This window comes from Thunnus albacares, chromosome 12 (assembly GCF_914725855.1).
Source record: "Thunnus albacares chromosome 12, fThuAlb1.1, whole genome shotgun sequence".
Lineage (NCBI taxonomy): Eukaryota > Metazoa > Chordata > Actinopteri > Scombriformes > Scombridae > Thunnus > Thunnus albacares.
The window spans coordinates 32,752,029-32,774,048 of record NC_058117.1 but is presented as its reverse complement, the minus strand read 5'-3'; the positions used below and the strand labels follow the sequence as shown (position 1 = coordinate 32,774,048).

General features: G+C 39.6%; 1 gene segment (V, D, J or C); it reads left to right on the top strand.

The window, feature by feature from the left end:
* Positions 1-5,126: 5,126 nt before the first annotated feature.
* On the top strand, positions 5,127-21,803 carry LOC122994082. The segment is given in 3 exon segments: positions 5,127-5,412; positions 21,146-21,467; positions 21,800-21,803. Coding segments are annotated over 3 exon segments (369 nt in total).
* The last annotated feature ends 217 nt before the right edge of the window (positions 21,804-22,020 follow it).

The window sequence follows — 22,020 nt, the reverse complement described above, 5'->3', positions numbered from 1 at the left end:
CTGTTTGATTCCAGCTGTGAACATCAGACCAAACACAACTCACAAAACCACTCAACACTTATTCAAACTCAACATTCACTTACAGCATTTCACTTGTGTAACCATGGAAACACTGGCTGTCATTTTACTGTTTTCAGCTCTTGTAGGTACGTATGTTTTTGTCATTTTGTGATATTTTCCAAATGATGGATATTTGACTCTGGAACAGAACTTTAATACAACATGTTTCCTTCACTAGGTAACACCTTGGAAGATGATTTCTATAGAAATCAGTCAAATGAACAGTTGATCAGTTTGTGTCCACAGAGTAACACTGTACAGTTGACATTTTCCACTGTCTTCTCCTCTCAGCCTCATGAACAATGTTAGTCTAATGGCTTCATTTTCTCTACTTTTTCCAGGACTAATAGCTGGAGCCACAATCTCTCCTGAACAAGATGAAGTCAGTGGAAGAGAAGGAGAATCTGTCACACTCACATGTACCTATCAGACAACCGATAGCAATCCTTGGCTTTACTGGTACAAACATCATTCTGACCTTCAGGCACCTCAGTTTATACTCTGGAAAGGATCAGTGAGTGGTCAATATATTCCTAATAATCGATATAAATCCCAAACATCAGATACATCAACTGAGCTGACCATACAGAGTCTAACCCTGGCAGACACAGCTCTCTACTACTGTGCTCTAGAGACACAGTGATACAAAGTGTAGAAGAGGCTGTACAAAAACCTGAACACAGATATCTGACTACTCTTCAAAGAGGAGGGAAGTGGTATTCAAACCACAGCTTCATATCAGATGGATTCTGCTAATTCCTGTTTTATCAGAGTCACTGTGGTTACAGCTGCTAATGAAACACTGTGGGAGGATTCACATGAGCAGCAAATCCACATCAATGACAAACCAGCTGGATGATGCTTCAAACACAAGACACCATCAAACATAAAGTGACATAAAACTGTGTGTTGAACAAAAACCTGAAGTTACTCGTCGGGTTAAAAAGTGAATGTAATGAAATGAAAATATGAGAATGTTTGTTTCATACTGTCAGTTTTTATCATGAGCTGTTTCCATTAGACATTCAACAAGGGTGTCTGCTGCCTCCACTGTTTGAACTACGAGTGTGAATGAGATATGGTCACTGACTTCATGTTGTCTTCAGGTATTTATAAATGGACACTGACTGACTGACTTCATCCTCTTTGTTCCCTGTTGGCCATCAGGCCACAATCAGCTCCTTCCATTGTTCACTATCCTTGACAACATGTTGAGCTTCACCCCAAATACACACTGAAGCATTAAAACTCTGAAATTACTGTTCATCTATATTTTCACACATCAAAAACTCATAGAGACTCACTCATAGCAGCAGAACAGCAACGGCAACAACAACAATAGACACATGACTAGCAGCAACAAACAGCAACAGCTGGAGAAGGACAGAAGAAGGACGCCAACATGTCAGCATGGTCCGTGGGGTTTCCTGCGGATGAGAAAGCACAAAGAACTCTGGGGAAGAAGTCAATTTAGTAACATGCATTAATGGTAAAAGAATACATACAGATGGAGAAGAGGAGAGAGGAGCTCAGTGCATCAATGGAAGTCCCCCGGCAGTCTAGGCCTATAGCAGCATAACTAAGGGCTGGTCCAAGGCGAGTCTGGTCGACCCTAACTATAAGCTTTATCAAAAAGGAAAGTTTTAAGCCTACTCTTAAACATAGAGAGGGTGTCTGCACCCCAGACCCAATCTGGAAGATGGTTCCACAGGAGAGGAGTCTGATAGCTGAAGGCTCTGCCTCCCATTCTACATTCGACTGTAGGAACCACCAGTACCATTGATAATAATGAGTTGCAATAATCCAGCCTAGAGGTAACAAATGCATGGACTATTTTTTCTGCATCTTGTTGACAGGATGTGCCTGATTTTTGCAGTATTATGTAAGTGAAAAAAGGCATTCCTTGAAATTTGTTTTATGTGGGAGTTAAAGGACATATCAACAACTCCATCATCTTTGCATTTGACTTCTTTCAAGGGAGGCAAGACAATCAAGCCTTAGAGAACAGTGACTCTGAAAGAGCCGTGGTACAAACTCATTCTCAGGTCACTTGAAACTGTTCAGATCAAAAATATTAAAGGAACAGCAGCAAGTCCTCAAAAATGAACCTTTTATATGTTCAGGAACAAAGTGAGTCTGCAGCAGATGTAAAACATTCATTTATTCTCAGTTTACTTGCAGTTTTTATCACAAAAACAAATAAAGAGGCAGCAGCAGGTTTAATTCAGGGATTCAGGATTCAGGGTCTGATCTTACACCTGATGCAAAGCGACGCCAAGCGTGACGCAAGTGTCTTTGTTAGTTTAAGACCGACGCAGTTGTTATTTTCCCGTCCAGCGCCCACATTGTTTAAATAGCAAATGCACTTGTTCTCATCTGTCTGACCAGCCATGTTGGCCTTAAAATGAGGTTTGGTCATTGTTGGCTCATTGGTATCTTAAGGAAGTGGAAAGTGAATGTGTGATGTAATTCAACATGGTACATTAGATATCTAATCAGTTTGCTAATATTATGTGTGTGTGTTTTTAAGTTTTGGGCAGTAAGACTGAGTGACATGTGACAGGAATGTGATTACTTTATTTCACTACCTTAAAGTGTAAGGGTTTCCAATGTTACTCCCTCTAATTACATTACACTCACTAAGCTCAGTAACACTCTGTTACTTTGACTCTTTGGGAGTTCAACTTGTTTGCGTCTCACCTGCAGTTAGATGTAGAATAGATATCAGTTTTGTCTGAGTGATCAGTGGAAGGACTGGTTCACAGTGTGTTACCATGGTGCAGGATATGCACGTTAGTTAAAATACTATACATACAGTTCAATAGTCAGAATATATATTTAGAGATACAGCAAATGCTCCCTCAGCTTTTGTTTTTTAGAGAATATGTATGTATGTAAACATGAATATTAAGAAAAGTGCCCCACAATGTGTTATATGAGATTCCTTGTTTGCTTCATGCAAAGATTAGAGACTCTAATTATTCACCAGTTTAATATATTTTGGAGATGTATGGAGAACAATGACTTATTAACTGGGGTTTATCTTTGTGGGCTTCAAACATTTAAACAGATACATAAATATACACCCACCGGCACACCTTGCTAGTACTGGTTTGGACCCCCTTTTGCCTCCAGAACTGTCTAAATACTGTGTGGCATAAATTCAACAAGGTGCTGGACACATTCCTCCGAGATTTTGGTCCATATTTACATGATAGCGTCACACAGTTGCCGCAGATTTGTTGGCTGCACATCCATGATGCCAATCTCCTGTTCCACCACATCCCAAAGGTGCTCAAATGAGATCTGACTGAGACTGAGATCTGGTGACTGTGGAGGCCATCTGAGTACAGTGAACTCATTGTCATGTTGTAGAAACCAGTTTGAGATGATTTGAGCTTTGTGACATTGGCTGCTGGAAGTATAGCCATTAGAAGATGGTATACTGTGGTCATAAAGGGATGGACACAGTCAGCAGCAATACTCAGGTAGACTGTGGCCTTTAAACGATGCTCAAAGGGGCCCAAAGTGTGCCAAGAAAATATCCCCCACACCATTACACCACCACTAGCAGCCTGAATACAATATAGTATAATACAAGGCAGGATGGATCCATACTTTCATATTGTTTACGCCAAATTCTGAATGTTGCAGCAGGAATGGAGACTCGTCAGACCAGGCAACATTTTTCTCTCTTCTCATCCTCTGTTCTCCAATTTTGATGAGCCTGTGTTAATTGTAGGCTCAGTTTCCTGTTCTTACAGGAGGGACAGCCAGTGTGGTCTTCTGCTGCTGTAGCCCATCTGCTTCAAGGTTCAACATGTTGTGTGTTCAGAGATGCTCTTCTGCATACCTCGGTTGTAACGAGTGGTTATTTGAGTTACTGTTGCCTTTCTATCAGCTCCAAGCAGTCTGGCCATTCTCCTATGACCTCTGCCATCAACAAGGCATTTTCATGCAGAGAACTGCCGCTCACTTGATATTTCCTCTTTTTCAAACCATCCTCTGTAAACTCTAGAGATGGTTGTGTGTGAAAATCCCAGTAGATCACCAGTTCCTGAGTTACTCAGACCAGCCTGTCTGGCACCAACAATCATGTCACATTCAAAGTCACTTTAATCACCTTTCTTCCCCATTCTGATGTTTGATTTGAACTTCAGCAGATCATCTTGACCATGTCTACAAGCCTAAATGCACTGAGTTGCTGACACGTGATTGGCTGACTAAACATTTGCGTTAACGAGCAGTTGAACAGGTTTACCTAATAAAGTGGCCGGTGAATGTATATAGAGACAGATGTAGAGGTCTTGTCTTGGTGCTTATAACATTGGCATGAGAGGAGGAATAGGTGGAGGGAGGGGCGACTCACAGAAGAAGAGAACAGAAGAAGACTCCCGTTGTCAGAGGCAGTCGATACCTGAACCACTAAACACAGATACTGTCTGTAAGATGTTGTCACTGCATTGTTGTGATATTTTGTTGTTTTTTGTGACTGTACTAAAAGGGAGGTGAAACTTTCACTGTGGTGTTTCATACTAAACAACACAGACAGTTTCTTCTTATCTTCAAGATGGTGTCAATGCAATTAAGTCTGTTTTCAACTTTGTTTCTGATCACACTAACAGGTAGGTGACACACTTCATATTTACTTCTATTGATGTTTGATTGAAAACTGAGCATGAAGTTGTATGTATTCATGTTATGAGTCTTTGACAACATGTTATAACAGAGTTATCTCTTCCTTTAGGTGTCAGCTGTCAAGAACTCACTCCAGTCAACAATGAAGAGAACAGTTTAGAAGGCAGCACTGTTACTCTGTCCTACAAATACTCCAAACAAGCTGATAGCAATGATAATTTCTTCTGGTACCGACAATATCCAGGAAAACCACCAGAGTTCCTCATTTCCCATTTCGGTTCAGGAGATGCAATATCAGATCCAGTACCTAGACTGTATTTTAAAGTGAGTGAAGATAAAACCCAAATGGATCTGCAGATCTCCTCTGCTGCAGTGACAGACTCTGCTGTGTACTACTGTGCTGTGAGGCCCACAGTGACAGCAAACCCACAGTCTCTGTACAAAAACACAAGCTGACACACTGACAAGCTGCTGGAAGCCTTTTTTCCACACTGTTGTACTGAACTTTTTACCTCCACTAGAGGGCCACATTATCAAGTAGGCGGTGCACTACTTCTGCACTGTGTTCAACCATTCTGTCAATAATAACTGCTGCTGTGAAGAGAACAATTCTCAGACTGAATGTTGAACATCAGATAGTTTCTCCTGTTGATTTAAACCTTGTTGTCGAGATGGAACATTGGCTGTGGATTATTCTTGCTGCTCTTTTCTTTGGTAAGACAGAAAACAGAATATGTTTCCTTTCTCAACAGTTTTTAACACAAAACTGAGCTATAAGTGCTTTTAATGTCCATCATAAAGGAAACAAGTTATTTCTGCCTCCATGTATATTTTTTTTAGAAAAAAAGATGTGGTTCAGTCTGACAGACAGCAGTCAATAGAAACAGACTATTCTAGATGTGTCAGTGTCTGCTAGGTAACTCTTTAAAGCTGCTGATTGTTCTCCTTTAATCAATCATCTTTATTGATTCATCTCTTCCTCTGCATGTTCTGTTCTTCCTCAGTGTGTAAAGGACAAGACAGCGTGACCCAACCAACAGGAGATGTCATTGCTGCTGAAGGAGACACAGTTACACTTGGCTGTCAATATAAGAGCAGTGTAACTCCCTATTTGTTCTGGTACAAACAAGAAGTAAATGATTTCCCAAAGTATATGCTGCAACGTGATAATTATGGAGCTGGACATAATGCTGCTGAGTTTGAGAAGAATAGATTTGATGCTACAGTTAACGGGACATCAGTTCCTCTGCAGATCTCCTCTGCTGCAGTGTCTGACTCTGCTGTGTACTACTGTGCTCTGCAGCCCACAGTGACAGGAAACACCAAAACTCTGTACAAAAACCTTTGGAGCAAAGACAACAGAATACTCCACAACATCCACTAGAGGGAGTCACACACTGTTAAACTTCAGTGGTTTCTTATCAAACAGTCTAGATTCTTTTCCCTCATGAGACACAGTTGTGATGAAGAGTTTTACAAATGAATGTCATTTGACATATGAGTCTCCTCCTACTGACTGCAGAGGTGGCTGCATGGCAGAGAGCTGTTTGATTCCAGCTGTGAACATCAGACCAAACACAACTCACAAAACCACTCAACACTTATTCAAACTCAACATTGACTTACAGCACATTTCACTTGTGTAACCATGGAAACACTGGCTGTCATTTCACTGTTTTCAGCTCTTGTAGGTACGTATGTTTTTGTCATTGTGTGATATTTTCCAAATGATGGATATTTGACTCTGGAACAGAACTTTAATACAACATGTTTCCTTCACTAGGTAACACCTTGGAAGATGATTTCTATAGAAATCAGTCAAATGAACAGTTGATCAGTTTGTGTCCACAGAGTAACACTGTACAGTTGACATTTTCCACTGTCTTCTCCTCTCAGCCTCAGTGGCCATCAAACATAATAAATGGACACAGAAAACACTGTAAAACAAACTCTTATTAAAAATTCAAGGTATCAGATTAGAATGACATCATATGTAACTGATTCATAGGAATTAATGTTTTTTTTCTACTAAACAGATTTAAATGATGTATATAAATGACACTTTGGAGGAGTTTTCCATTCAACAGCATGAATCCAAATCACACAGCAGAAGTCCAGCAATGAAACAACAATATTTGTTAAATAACTTTTGTCCCTTTAATGCCAATTCTCTTTCTGAATCTAAACTGTTTCTGACTAAAGGTCACGCAGGTTTCAGCTTTATAACTTTATAACTTGTCAAAGAAGAGACACGAAGTCGTATTTAAGTCATTTTGAGTTTAAGAAGCATCCGAATCTCTTTCTGGTTGAATTATATAAGTGTTGTGGAGTTATGAAAGATCAATCACAGCCTTTTTGACAACAGACTGCTTTTAAAAACTGTTATGTCTTCACACAGTTTATACAGTGTGTGATTGGTCCATCACATTCCAAACTAGAGCTGCAACTAACCATTATTTTCATTATCAATCAATCTGCTGATCTTTCATATCCATTAATCGATAAATTGTTTTGTCTAAAAAATTCCAGAAAATTGTAAAAAATGTCTGTCATAATTTCTTTGTAGGAATGTCTGTCTTCTCCTCTCAGCCTCATGAACAATGTTAGTCTAATGGCTTCATTTTCTCTACTTTTTCCAGGACTAATAGCTGGAGACACAATCTCTCCTGTAAAAGATGAAGTCAGTGGAAGAGAAGGAGAATCTGTCACACTCACATGTACCTATCAGACAACTGCAAGTCGTGTTTGGCTTCACTGGTACAAACATTCTGACCTTCAGGCACCTCAGTTTATACTCTGGAAAGGAGCAAAATCAGAGGATGGTGGTGAATATATTCCTGATGAACGATATAAATCCCAAGCATCAGCTACATCAACTGAGCTGACCATACAGAATCTAACCCTGGCAGACACAGCTCTCTACTACTGTGCTCTAGACACACAGTGATAGAAAGTGTAGAAGAGGCTGTACAAAAACCTGAACACAGATATCTGACTACTCTTCAAAGAGGAGGGAAGTGGTATTCAAACCACAGCTTCATATCAGATGGATTCTGCTAATTCCTGTTTTATCAGAGTCACTGTGGTTACAGCTGCTAATGAAACACTGTGGGAGGATTCACATGAGCAGCAAATCCACATCAATGACAAACCAGCTGGATGATGCTTCAAACACAAGACACCATTTCAGAGACAAAAAATATTAAATGAAAAAAAAAAACCAAAACTTTATTTATATAGCAAAAATTAGTCTAATTGGTTCACTAGTTTCTAAACAAGGAATTACATTTTACCCGTGTCACTTTAGGTCACGTTGCATGAAATTTCAGGCCACTGTCAGGAGATTTGTTTTGAATGTCTGACTGCATCAGTAGAATCTACGTATCCACCTATCTGTGTTGTCTAGGAAACCCTCCTCCAACCTCGGTGACCATGGCGATGCTGATTTACCCTCCATCAGAGAGGTTTCTGCTTTCCCCAAAACATCACAGACAGCTGGAGTCTCAAGGAGAGGAGAATATGTCCCATTCCTGCTTAAGAATTACAGTGTGACGTCAAGGCCCAGGCTTGACCCAATGCAACCCAATTAATAACCCCTGAAGAAGGAAAATTCCATAACACACGCTTTACATGAACGGCTGTGTGAGCAAAACTCCACAAAACTACATTGTAAAATTCTCTGATGACGCCACCATTCTGGACTTATTACACAGTGATGAAGACACATCACTTTACCACTATGATATCAAACAGTTTGTGGATTAATGTGACGCTCACCATCTTATCTTGAATGTAAATAAAACAGAGGAGATGATATTCGATCCAAAGTCAATTGGTGACCATAGTCCAACTATCATTCACAACACACCCAACAAACAGGTTTCTTCATACAAATATCTCGTTGTTCACACTGACAGCTCGCTCACATGGCATGTACATGTTGAAAATCTGCTCCAGGCAACAACAGAGGATGTACTTTGTGAGAAGGCTTAGACTCTAAACAGCAAACTAATGTTTTTATTTTTACCAAATGATTTTAGAAAGTTTGGTAACCTGTCAGCACTTTTTAAGTCTAAGCTTGCACATCTTATCCAAACAGACATGAAGATTATAGGTCAAAAAGAACAAAACCATCTTCAGTCTTTATGTGAAAAATTCTGAATGATCCAACACACATCCTGAACTCTGAATTTGAAGTGTTGCCTTTCAGGATCCTGCAATGCAGACTGAACCAGTACAAGAACTCATTCATTCCATCCTCCATCAAGATATTAAATAGCTACAAGTAGTGGAGTTTATTCATCGTGCATAAAATATTAAATGGCTATAGTCAAAGAAAACTAATATCTTTTTTCCTCTGAGTGATTTATAATTGAATCAAAAAGGCTTCCTTGTAATTACTGAGTAATTAGTACAACTTACACAAGTTGCTCCTGACTGAACAGTTACTGAGGACGAAGTGATGATGTGAAAAAAATATTTCTGTTATAAACTGAAATTATTTTAATGTAAAATCACTTTTTGTATCCAACATGAGTGAAACATGATTTATATGATGGTGACTGCAGCATCAGAGTTTCCAGAGTTGAAGGTAGAGGAAGAGTAACTGAGAGAAGTGAAAATACAGATCTAAGAGGAGATGGAGAGATTCAGGGAGGAGCTAAGCTGTTACTGAACTATAGAAGAGAAACGAACTTCCATATTCAGCAGAGTTCAATACACAAACCACAAACAGTAGTGACAGCAAACCCACAGTCTCTGTACAAAAACACAAGCTGACACACTGACAAGCTGCTGGAAGCCTTTTTTCCACACTGTTGTACTGAACTTTTTACCTCCACTAGAGGGCCACATTATCAAGTAGGCGGTGCACTACTTCTGCACTGTGTTCAACCATTCTGTCAATAATAACTGCTGCTGTGAAGAGAACAATTCTCAGACTGAATGTTGAACATCAGATAGTTTCTCCTGTTGATTTAAACCTTGTTGTAGAGATGGAACATTGGCTGTGGATTATTCTTGCTGCTCTTTTCTTTGGTAAGACAGAAAACAGAATATGTTTCCTTTCTCAACAGTTTTTAACACAAAACTGAGCTATAAGTGCTTTTAATGTCCATCATAAAGGAAACAAGTTATTTCTGCCTCCATTTATAACTTTTTTAGAAAAAAAGATGTAGTTCAGTCTGACAGACAGCAGTCAGTAAAAAACAGACGATTCTAGACATCTCAGTGTCTGCTAGGTAACTCTTTAAAGCTGCTGATTGTTCTCCTTTAATCAATCATCTTTATTGATTCATCTCTTCCTATGCATGTTCTGTTCTTCCCCAGAGTGTAAAGGACAAGACAGCGTGACCCAGCCAACAGGAGATGTCATTGCTGCTGAAGGAGACACAGTTACACTTGCTTGTACATTTGAGACCACTAGAGCAAGTCCCACTTTGTTCTGGTACAAACAAGAAGTAAATGATTCCCCAAAGTATATGCTGCGGAAATTCATTTCTGGACCACCAGATAAAGCTCCAGAGTTCCAGAATAACAGATTTGATGCTACAATCAACGATCTGCAGATCTCCTCTGCTGCAGTGTCTGACTCTGCTCTGTACTACTGTGCTCTGCAGCCCACAGTGACAGGAAACACCAAAACTCTGTACAAAAACCTTTGGAGCAAAGACAACAGAATACTCCACAACATCCACTAGAGGGAGTCACACACTGTTAAACTTCAGTGGTTTCTTATCAAACAGTCTAGATTCTTTTCCCTCATGAGACACAGTTGTGATGAAGAGTTTTACAAATGAATGTCATTTGACATATGAGTCTCCTCCTACTGACTGCAGAGGTGGCTGCATGGCAGAGAGCTGTTTGATTCCAGCTGTGAACATCAGACCAAACACAACTCACAAAACCACTCAACACTTATTCAAACTCAGCATTCACTTACAGCACATTTCCACTTGTGTAACCATGGAAACACTGGCTGTCATTTTACTGTTTTCAGCTCTTGTAGGTACGTATGTTTTTGTCATTGTGTGATATTTTCCAAATGATGGATATTTGACTGTGGAACAGAACTTTAATACAACATGTTTCCTTCACTAGGTAACACCTTGGAAGATGATTTCTATAGAAATCAGTCAAATGAACAGTTGATCAGTTTGTGTCCACAGAGTAACACTGTACAGTTGACATTTTCCACTGTCTTCTCCTCTCAGCCTCATGAACAATGTTAGTCTAATGGCTTCATTTTCTCTACTTTTTCCAGGACTAATAGCTGGAGACACAATCTCTCCTGAACAAGATGAAGTCAATGGAAGAGAAGGAGGATCTGTCACACTCACATGTACCTATGATACAACTGCAGACGGTCCTGGGCTTTACTGGTACAAACATCATTCTGACCTTCAGGCACCTCAGTTTATACTCTGGAAAGTAGGAAAGGGATATACAGTTGAATATATTCCTGATAAACGATATGGATCCAAAACATCATATACATCAACTGAGCTGACCATACAGAGTCTAACCCTGGCAGACACAGCTCTCTACTACTGTGCTGTAGACACACAGTGATAGAAAGTGTAGAAGAGGCTGTACAAAAACCTGAACACAGATATCTGACTACTCTTCAAAGAGGAGGGAAGTGGTATTCAAACCACAGCTTCATATCAGATGGATTCTGCTAATTCCTGTTTTATCAGAGTCACTGTGGTTACAGCTGCTAATGAAACACTGTGGGAGGATTCACATGAGCAGCAAATCCACATCAATGACAAACCAGCTGGATGATGCTTCAAACACAAGACATCATCAAACATAAAGTGACATAAAACTGTGTGTTGAACAAAAACCTGAAGTTACTCGTCGGGCTAAAAAGTGAATGTAATGAAAATATGAGAATGTTTGTTTCATACTGTCAGTTTTTATCATGAGCTGTTTCCATTAGACATTCAACAAGGGTATCTGCTGCCTCCACTGTTTGAACTACGAGTACGAATGAGATATGGTCACTGACTTCATGTTGTCTTCAGGTATTTACATTTGTTGACAGAAGAACTGTCAGTTGTCAGTGTTTTACTATTATCTACCTGATAAAAGTTTTAAGTTATGTAAACCAGGACAGAAAAGACTCAAACTTTCACTGTTTCCAGGTTTTCAAGCCTCTCATGAGCTGTTCTGGATAAGAACGTCAGCAGAAAAGACTGTTACAAGGATGTTTCATATAGAAAAACAGGGAATTCATCTTCATCTTTACCCAAAGTTGTGGGATATTAAATATGTAGATGAAGTATTTCTTACCTTTCTGTCCACTGTTTTATCCTTCGGGAGTGTAGCAGCTGTGAAATATAGGTGATCCCTCTGGAAACTAAAAATAAACTAAACAAAACACATAAATAAATGAACAAAAAACCTCTTCCATGGACGACCTGAACAAGGTCATCCCAGTCCTTCCCTGTTATTAGCGGTGTTCCTCAGGGCTCTGTCTTGGGCCTCCTTCATTTTATCATTTATCTCTCACCACTTGGCCATATTCTCAGAAAATTTGGAATACAGTTCCGCTGCTATGCGGATGACACCCAGCTCTACCTGTCTACCAAACCTACTTCCACTCTTGCATCCTCTTCCTCTTCCGCTTGCCTGCTGGAAATCAAATCCTGGCTTTCACATAATTTCCTCCAATTTAACAGTGATAAAACAGAGATTCTCCTCGTGGGTACAAAATCTACTTTATCCAAATTCACCAGTTTTTCACTGACTATTGATTATTCCACAGTCACCACTTCCCCCCAGGTTAAGAGTCTGGGCGTCATCCTTGACAGCACATTATCCTTTGAGCCACACATCAATAATATCACCCTGTCTGCTGACTTCCACTTACACAATATCTCTCATCTCTGTCTGTCTCTTACATCCAACAGTACTGACTTTAAGATTCTGCTTCTCACCTTCAAGGCCCTTCATAAGTTAGCACCTCTGTATCTCTCTGACCTCCTTCACACCTTCACACCCTCCTGTACTCTCAGATCATCCTCTGCCATTCTCCTCACTACACCTCCTGCCTGCTTGACAACCATGGGGTCCAGAGCCTTCAGCTGTGCTGCCCCTCACCTCTGGACCTCTGTCTCCCAGACATACGCAACACTGATTCTCTCTCAACCTTCAAATCCCGTCTCTAAATGCACCTTTTCAAAGTGGCTTATTCCCTCTGATTGCTTCATTCAAATCAACTTTGCATTGATGATGATTTTATACTTCTATTTAGTATTTTAACCCTATTTTGTATGATGCTGCTTTTTTGGATTTATTGATGTTGTTTTCACTGCTGTGTGTTTCATTTTAGTTTGTGTTTGTAAGGTTTTTTTGTGGCAGTGACAGGAAACACCAAAACTCTGTACAAAAACTTTTGGAGCAAAGACAACAGAATACTCCACAACATCCACTAGAGGGAGTCACACACTGTTAAACTTCAGTGGTTTGAATCTTCACATATTTGACTCAGCCCTACAAAAGACTCATCTGTATCCAACATGTGTGAAACCTGGATTATGATGGTGACTGCAGCATCGGTGTCATTTCCACAGTTGAATCAAAGAAGTGTAACAGAAGGGATGAATGGATCCGACTCTTTCTCTCTTGATAAGGATTCCTGTCTCTCAGCTCAGAGTATCTGCTGATGCAGAGTACTGATCCCATAGCAGTGCTCTCTTTCTCCCACATTCAAATCTGTGCACCCCACTGCTTGAAACTCATTGGAACAACTTCAACATGAGGTCACATGAGGTCATGGATTGCTGATGTGACTGAATGAATATAACTGGTAGTGAAAACACTGAAGTATTATAATGACATGGAAGAAGAGACTGTATTACATGTAGATTGGTCTCATCATGGCAGATACTTGATCTGATGAATCACCTGAGTATTACTGCAGATACTGATGTAGTGTGTCAGTGTTTGTCTGTTCAAGGCTCCATTCTTGGGCCTTTTCTGTTCAACATCTACATGCTGCCACTAGCTCAGGTTATGGAAAACAACTAAATACGTTACTAGTTATGCAGATGATACACAAATTTGTGTTTGTAAGGTTTTTTTGTGGCAGTGACAGGAAACACGAAAACTCTGTACAAAAACCTTTGGAGCAAAGACAACAGAATACTCCACAACATCCACTAGAGGGAGTCACACACTGTTAAACTTCAGTGGTTTCTTATCAAACAGTCTAGATTCTTTTCCCTCATGAGATACAGTTGTGATGAAGAGTTTTACAAATGAATGTCATTTGACATATGAGTCTCCTCCTACTGACTGCAGAGGTGGCTGCATGGCAGAGAGCTGTTTGATTCCAGCTGTGGACGTCAGACCAAACACAACTCACAAAACCACTCAACACTTATTCAAACTCAACATTCACTTACAGCACATTTCACTTGTGTAACCTCGAAACACTGGCTGTCATTTTACTGTTTTCAGCTCTTGTAGGTACGTATGTTTTTGTCATTGTGTGATATTTTCCAAATGATGGATATTTGACTCTGGAACAGAACTTTAATACAACATGTTTCCTTCACTAGGTAACACCTTGAAAGATGATTTCTATAGAAATCAGTCAAATGAACAGTTGATCAGTTTGTGTCCACAGAGTAACACTGTACAGTTGACATTTTCCACTGTCTTCTCCTCTCAGCCTCATGAACAATGTTAGTCTAATGGCTTCATTTTCTCTACTTTTTCCAGGACTAATAGCTGGAGACACAATCTCTCCTGAACAAGATGAAGTCAGTGGAAGAGAAGGAGAATCTGTCACACTCACATGTACCTATCAGACAAGCTCGAATTACCCTGACCTTTTCTGGTACAAATATCATTCTGACCTTCAGGCACCTCAGTTTATACTCAGGAAAGGAGCAAAATCACAGAGTCGTGTTGATTATATTCCTGATGAACGATATGGATCCAAAACATCAGTTACATCAATTGAGCTGACCATACAGAGTCTAACCCTGGCAGACACAGCTCTCTACTACTGTGCTGTAGACACACAGTGATAGAAAGTGTAGAAGAGGCTGTACAAAAACCTGAACACAGATATCTGACTACTCTTCAAAGAGGAGGGAAGTGGTATTCAAACCACAGCTTCATATCAGATGGATTCTGCTAATTCCTGTTTTATCAGAGTCACTGTGGTTACAGCTGCTAATGAAACACTGTGGGAGGATTCACATGAGCAGCAAATCCACATCAATGACAAACCAGCTGGATGATGCTTCAAACACAAGACACCATCAAACATAAAGTGACATAAAACTGTGTGTTGAACAAAAACCTGAAGTTACTCGTCGGGTTAAAAAGTGAATGTAATGAAAATATGAGAATGTTTGTTTCATACTGTCAGTTTTTATCATGAGCTGTTTCCATTAGACATTCAACAAGGGTGTCTGCTGCCTCCACTGTTTGAACTACGAGTGTGAATGAGATATGGTCACTGACTTCATGTTGTCTTCAGGTATTTATAAATGGACACTGACTGACTGACTTCATCCTCTTTGTTCCCTGTTGGCCATCAGGTCACAATCAGCTCCTTCCATTGTTCACTATCCTTGACAACATGTTGAGCTTCACCCCAAATACACACTGAAGCATTAAAACTCTGAAATCACTGCTCGTTTATATCTTCACACATGAAAAACTCAACAGAATCACTTTAACAGCTGAAGCTTTAGAATCAGCTGATACATAAAAACTGAAGCTTCCACAACAACTCCACCATCTTTACATCTGACCTCTGACAGCTGCAGAGCACCAAAAGACACAAAATTATCAATTTATATTCAAGAGGAAATAAATTCTAAAAAGAAAACAAAAAATCAGTTTTTCAAATATTCATTCTCAGTTTATAATAGAAATATTAAAGGAGCAGCAGCAGGTTCACAAAAATGAACCTTTTATATGTTCAGGAAGAAAGTGAGTCTGCAGCAGATGTAAAACATTCATTTATTCAAAGACAAATAAAGAGGCAGCAGCAGGTTTAAAAGAGTCAGAGTATTTTACCAACTAGTAGTTTTTTAAAACAAAGTACAACGTTTCCCTATCCAAGTTGTTTTAGTGCCCTAACCTAATCAAACCTTAACCATCGTGTGGTCACATCATAAAAAGGTTTGATTTTTGAAACAACAATTTTGTCCCTATAGTGACTTTAAAAAAATACTTACGTGTCATTCTGGAGGGCATGGACCTACGATGTATTCTGGTGTTTAATCTGGAAGACTTTTTGGAAATCCAACATGGTTTATTTGATATCTGATCAGGTTATTAATATTACATGTGTGTATTTATAAGTTTTGGGCAGTAAGACTGAGCATTCAGCAGCCATACCAACATGTACCCTGTTTCTGCTGAATGACTGAAGCTAAGCAGGTGTGGGTTTGGTTAGTACTTTGATGGGAGACCTCCTGGAAAAGCTAAGTTGTTGCTAGAAGTGGTGTTGGTGGGCCAGTAGGGGGCAGTCTTCCCTCTGGTTCTAATAAATCCTGCTACCCCAGTGCAGTAACAGGACACTGTGCTGTAGGAGACGCCCTCCTTCAGATGAGACGTTAAACTGAAGTCCTGACTCACTGTGGTCATTAAAGCTCCCATGTGACCCCAGTTTCCTGGTAAAATTCCCAACCTGACTCTCTCCATCTGGCCACCTGATCATCCCCCAGTGTAACTGGCTCAATGATTCCCTTCCTCTCCACCTCAAGATGATGTGTGGTGAGCGTTCTGGTGAAAATGGCTGCTGTGCATCACCCAGGTGGGTGCTACATATTTGTGGTTGTTGAGGTGAGTTTCATGTTTCATGTTATAGGAATGTGATGACTGTTTTTCACTACCTTGAAGTGTAAGGGATTACAACTTTACTCTCACTAATTACATTACACTCACTAAGCTCAGTAACACTCTGTTACTTTGACTCTTTGGGAGTTCAACTTGTTTGCGTCTCACCTGCAGTTAGATGTAGAATAGATATCAGTTTTGTCTGTGTGTTCAGTGGAAGGACTGGTTCACAGTGTGTTACCATGGTGCAGGATATGCACGTTAGTTAAAATACTCTACATACAGTTCAATAGTCAGAATATATATTTATTATATAAATGTACTATTTTTATATTAAAATGTAGTTCATATGTATACCAAGATTTATGTAAACATGAATATTAATTAAAGTGTCCCACAATGTCTCATGTGAGATTCCTAGTTTCCTTCGTTCATGATGAGTTTTGAGTCTCTAATTATTCAGCAGTTTAATACATTTAGTCTGGAGAACGATGACATAGTAACGGTTTTATCTTTGTGGGCTACAAACAAACAATTAAACAGATACATACATATACAGAGAGACAGATGTAGAGGTCTTGTCTCTGTGCTTATAACATTGGCATGAGAGGAGGAATAGGTGGAGGGAGGGGCGACTCACAGAAGAAGAGAACAGAAGAAGACTCCCGTTGTCAGAGGCAGTCGATACCTGAACCACTAAACACAGATACTGTCTGTCAGATGTTGTCACTGCATTGTTGTGATATTTTGTTGTTTTTTGTGACCGTACTAAAAGGGAGGTGAAACAATACAGGAATAATAAATGTCTTTAACAATGTGAGAAACTTGTGGAGCAGATAATCTGATTTTAACTTTGTGTTTAACATCAAGTTATCTCTTCCTTTAGGTGTCAGCTGTGAAGAACTCACTCCACTAGAGGGAGTCACACACTGTTAAACTTCAGTGGTTTGTTACCAAACAGTCGAGATTCTTTTCACTGGTGAGAAAAATGAAAGAACAATGAAGGCAGAAAGATAGAAGAATGATGTAGACTGTCCTGATAGCTATGAAGTATGGTTCACATCAATGAGAGAGTATCACACAGTAATTCTTCTGACAACAACACTAACAGCTGAGAGGCTCCCACCAAGGGTCCACTTTCTCCTCACTGCTGTTTTATCCTAAAGGACTCAATCAATATACAACACAGTCATTAACTCCATGTGGTAAAACTGTCAGCTGTCAATCAGTGTAATGCTATTAGCTATGAGCTAATCAGTATAATGTGATATGAAAAGCACATTGAACACATTATTAGTCAGAGCTGTGAGAGCAGGGAGGAGGAGATTAAGGGAGGAGCAAAACTCACTGAAGTACAGAAAGACACAAACTTTCACTGTGGTGTTTCATACTAAACAACACAGACAGTTTCTTCTTATCTTCAAGATGGTGTCAATGCAATTAAGTCTGTTTTCAACTTTGTTTCTGATCACACTAACAGGTAGGTGACACACTTCATATTTACTTCTATTGATGTTTGATTGAAAACTGAGCATGAAGTTGTATGTATTCATGTTATGAGTCTTTGACAACATGTTATAACAGAGTTATCTCTTCCTTTAGGTGTCAGCTGTCAAGAACTCACTCCAGTCAACAATGAAGAGAACAGTTTAGAAGGCAGCACTGTTACTCTGTCCTACAAATACTCCAAACAAGCTGCTTATAATGATAATTTCTCCTGGTATCGACAATATCCAGGAAAACCACAAGAGTTCATCATCTCTCATTTAGGAACTGGAAAGATATTAAATGCTCTAATTTCTGGACTGGAGATTTCAGTGGAGGGAAAACAAATCCATCTGCAGATCTCCTCTGCTGCAGTGACAGACTCTGCTCTGTACTACTGTGCTGTGAGGCCCACAGTGACAGCAAACCCACAGTCTCTGTACAAAAACACAAGCTGACACACTGACAAGCTGCTGGAAGCCTTTTTTCCACACTGTTGTACTGAACTTTTTACCTCCACTAGAGGGCCACATTATCAAGTAGGCGGTGCACTACTTCTGCACTGTGTTCAACCATTCTGTCAATAATAACTGCTGCTGTGAAGAGAACAATTCTCAGACTGAATGTTGAACATCAGATAGTTTCTCCTGTCAGGAGCGTCGCAGTCGTGGGTGTTATGGATGATGTGACATTCGCACTTTCACAGAAACATAATTCCGTCCCCCCACTTTTTCCTGAGGTAGTCATTAATGAAATGAAACTGAGTTTCCCATACATGAAAAACCTATTGGTCAAGTTAGATTAATTGAACAGCCATCCAGCCAAACACAGCCATTTGACCAACCCACCAGGCCAGAGAAGAGTAAACAGTTAAAGTACAGTAAAGTTATGTTTGTGCATTCAGCAACGGTGCTTCTGTTACTCACTGCTGATTGATGAGAGAATAACAGATCAGAGGTATGAAACAGCTATTTAACTAGTTAGTAATGTAGAATTTTCTTTTGTAACTGTCTTGTTATGTGATGTATCAGTTCAGCTAACATCATTGAACATAAATGAAATAGGCTATCCTAAATGTGAGCCAGGTGGCAAATTTGTTTGTAAAGTCACTTCTATTGTAGTTTTAAATAGTCAAAGACAAAGGTGAGCTTTCATATTTAAGATGTGTAACATCTGTCTGTCATAGGGAAATGTGTTGCCTGCCTTATTGTAAAGTCTTAATGACCAAATTAATATTTGTTAGCATGCTAATCGCTAATCGTGAGTTAAGCTAATCGCTAATTAGCCACCATGCTAGGTGGACTTTAGCAAGAATATGTACAAGTTACCTCTGTGTCCAGAATGTAAACTCACATAGTTTATGCTGTTTTAAGCTAAATGTCAAAGGAATATGTTGCTTTAGATGTCATAGTTTTACTCCTCATGTCAGAGAGTTATGTGTGTTTTACATTTAATATAAGTTAGAATGAGCTATAGTTTGTATTGTGGATTAAAGCTAGACCACAGTAATATTACTATTTATTGTTGAGCTTAAAAAGGGTTCAGATGGTTGTAGCTGTGGTCTGTGAGAGCTAGTTGCTTACTCTCTGCACTCACTAGCCTCAAATCACTTGCTTATGTGATTTTTCTCCTGTTAGCTTTGAGGAAGACTTCAGATGAAGAGGAACAGCTTCTTCCCTGTGGCTGTTGGAGAGGAACTGACACCTGCTGATACAAAACCTCCTGGACAACTTTTGGTATTTAATTTCCCAATTAAAGACAATTAAAGGTCCCCTTTGGGTTTTTTATTTTAATTGAAGACAATTTAGGTTGCACTAGTCCCTGGACTCAGAAATGACTCTTTACTGATACTGATTTGTTAGCAGGGTTCAGTTTGTTATGCATCCATATACTATCCATTTCATTTTAATGGAAGTGTAAGTTTCCTTTAATTTCATGCTTATAAGGTGTGTGAGGAAGTAGATAAAGATATTCTGTGATTATCTTAAGTATAATAAGGATAACTATGCTCCAGCACAGCAATTCATACAAATAACTGGATGTAAGTAGTAAACTGCTATGAGACCCTAAATAAATTCTGCTGAGTTGTTACACTCATATGGTCTCAGTAATTATTTAATGGTAAGCTGAAGCAGTGGTTACAACTACAGTAGTAGAAAACATTGTTTAAATTCATGGCATTCATTTTGATTTGGCATGTTGAGACTGGAACAGGGCTCGAAGGCGGGGGGTTACCGTGCTCATGTCCCACCTCTAGAACCCCCACACTTTTAAAATCGCTGCTCCACCCCTGTTTGGGGGCTTCCAACATACTGCAATCATTTTCTTAGCAGCTGTCAGACCTGAAAGCACTATACACTTCTGATGTTTAGAGACCTGAAGCGAGGAAATGATGTTCAAAACCAAAACTGGTATGAAATAAATGCTGTCAGTTTGGAGGCAACATCCTGCCAGAACTGGGCACCAGGTGGACATTTCCATGTGAAGAAATGTGTCGGGAGTCTTTAACAAGAACAAGGTGCACGAGGCATCACTGATAACTTTGATGAGATAAAGCTTCAGGGGCGTCAGGTAAATTCTGTGCATATAATTATAATGAATCTGCTGATGGTCGGGATTCTGAGAGGCCAGATTAATGAAATGAGGAGTATCAGGTATCATATAACGTCCAGGAGACATTATATGATAGGACACTGAACACTTTGATAGAAACATCTCTTTTATGTCTCCGAAAGAAACTTATTGAGATGATGATGATGATGATGATGATGATGGTGGAATACCAGGGTGGTTCACTGATTAAAGAGACCTTCTTGTTTAAAACAGTTGACAGGTTGAATCTCCTCATGATGAGCTGCTCTGGATAAGAGCGTCAGCTAAACAGCTGAAATGTAAATGTGATGTAAATGTTGAGAGTTCCTCAACAGATGATAAAGAGGAAGGGCCAATGATGTGAAGGCCCAGATCCATCAGAGTATCAATGTTCTTCCTCTCTCTCCTCCCCTCTCACTGCAGACATGAAACACTGGCTGAGAAACATCCTGATTCTGACTCTCTGGCTAGGTAACTCTTTAAAGCTGCTGATTGTTCTCCTTTAATCAATCATCTTTATTGATTCATCTCTTCCTCTGCATGTTCTGTTCTTCCCCAGAGTGTAAAGGAAAAGACAGCGTGACCCAGCCAACAGGAGATGTCATTGCTGCTGAAGGAGACACAGTTACACTTGCTTGTACATTTGAGACCAGTGACCCAGGTCCATACTTATTCTGGTACAAACAGGAAGTAAATGGTTTCCCGAAGTATATTTTGCACCGTAATAAGTATGGAGCTGGAGATAATGCTGCAGAGTTCCAGAAAGACAGATTTGATGCTAAAATCAACGGGACATCAGTTCCTCTGCAGATCACCTCTGCTGCAGTGTCTGACTCTGCTGTGTACTACTGTGCTCTGCAGCCCACAGTGACAGGAAACACCAAAACTCTGTTCAAAAACCTTTGGAGTAAAGACAACAGAATACTCCACAACATCCACTAGAGGGAGTCACACACTGTTAAACTTCAGTGGTTTCTTATCAAACAGTCTGGATTTCTTGTAGTGGTGATTAAAACAACAGACAAATTAGAATACAGGTATAGAGTCTGAATAGATTTATTAACACAACGAAAAAGCATGAATTGGCAGTATTTTGCATTATATCAGTTACAATCACCAAGTATTACAGTACAAAATGATTCATAGATAATATTAATCAGCTCAGAGATGCTGTCTGTTAAACATGACTCCAAGTCTAATATGTTCCCTTTAGTTGAGCTGTGAGGTGAGGTAGGAAGGGATTTATTGAGGAACAAAACTATGACTGAAGGACAGAAAAGACACAAACTGTCACTGTGATGTTTAAAACAAAACAGGTTTTCAATCCTCTCATGAGCTGTTCTGGATCAGAACATCAGCAGAATTCCTGAATATATTCTTTGAATATAAGATGCTAAATGAAATATTCAGTTATTTGAAACTACAACTTTTAGG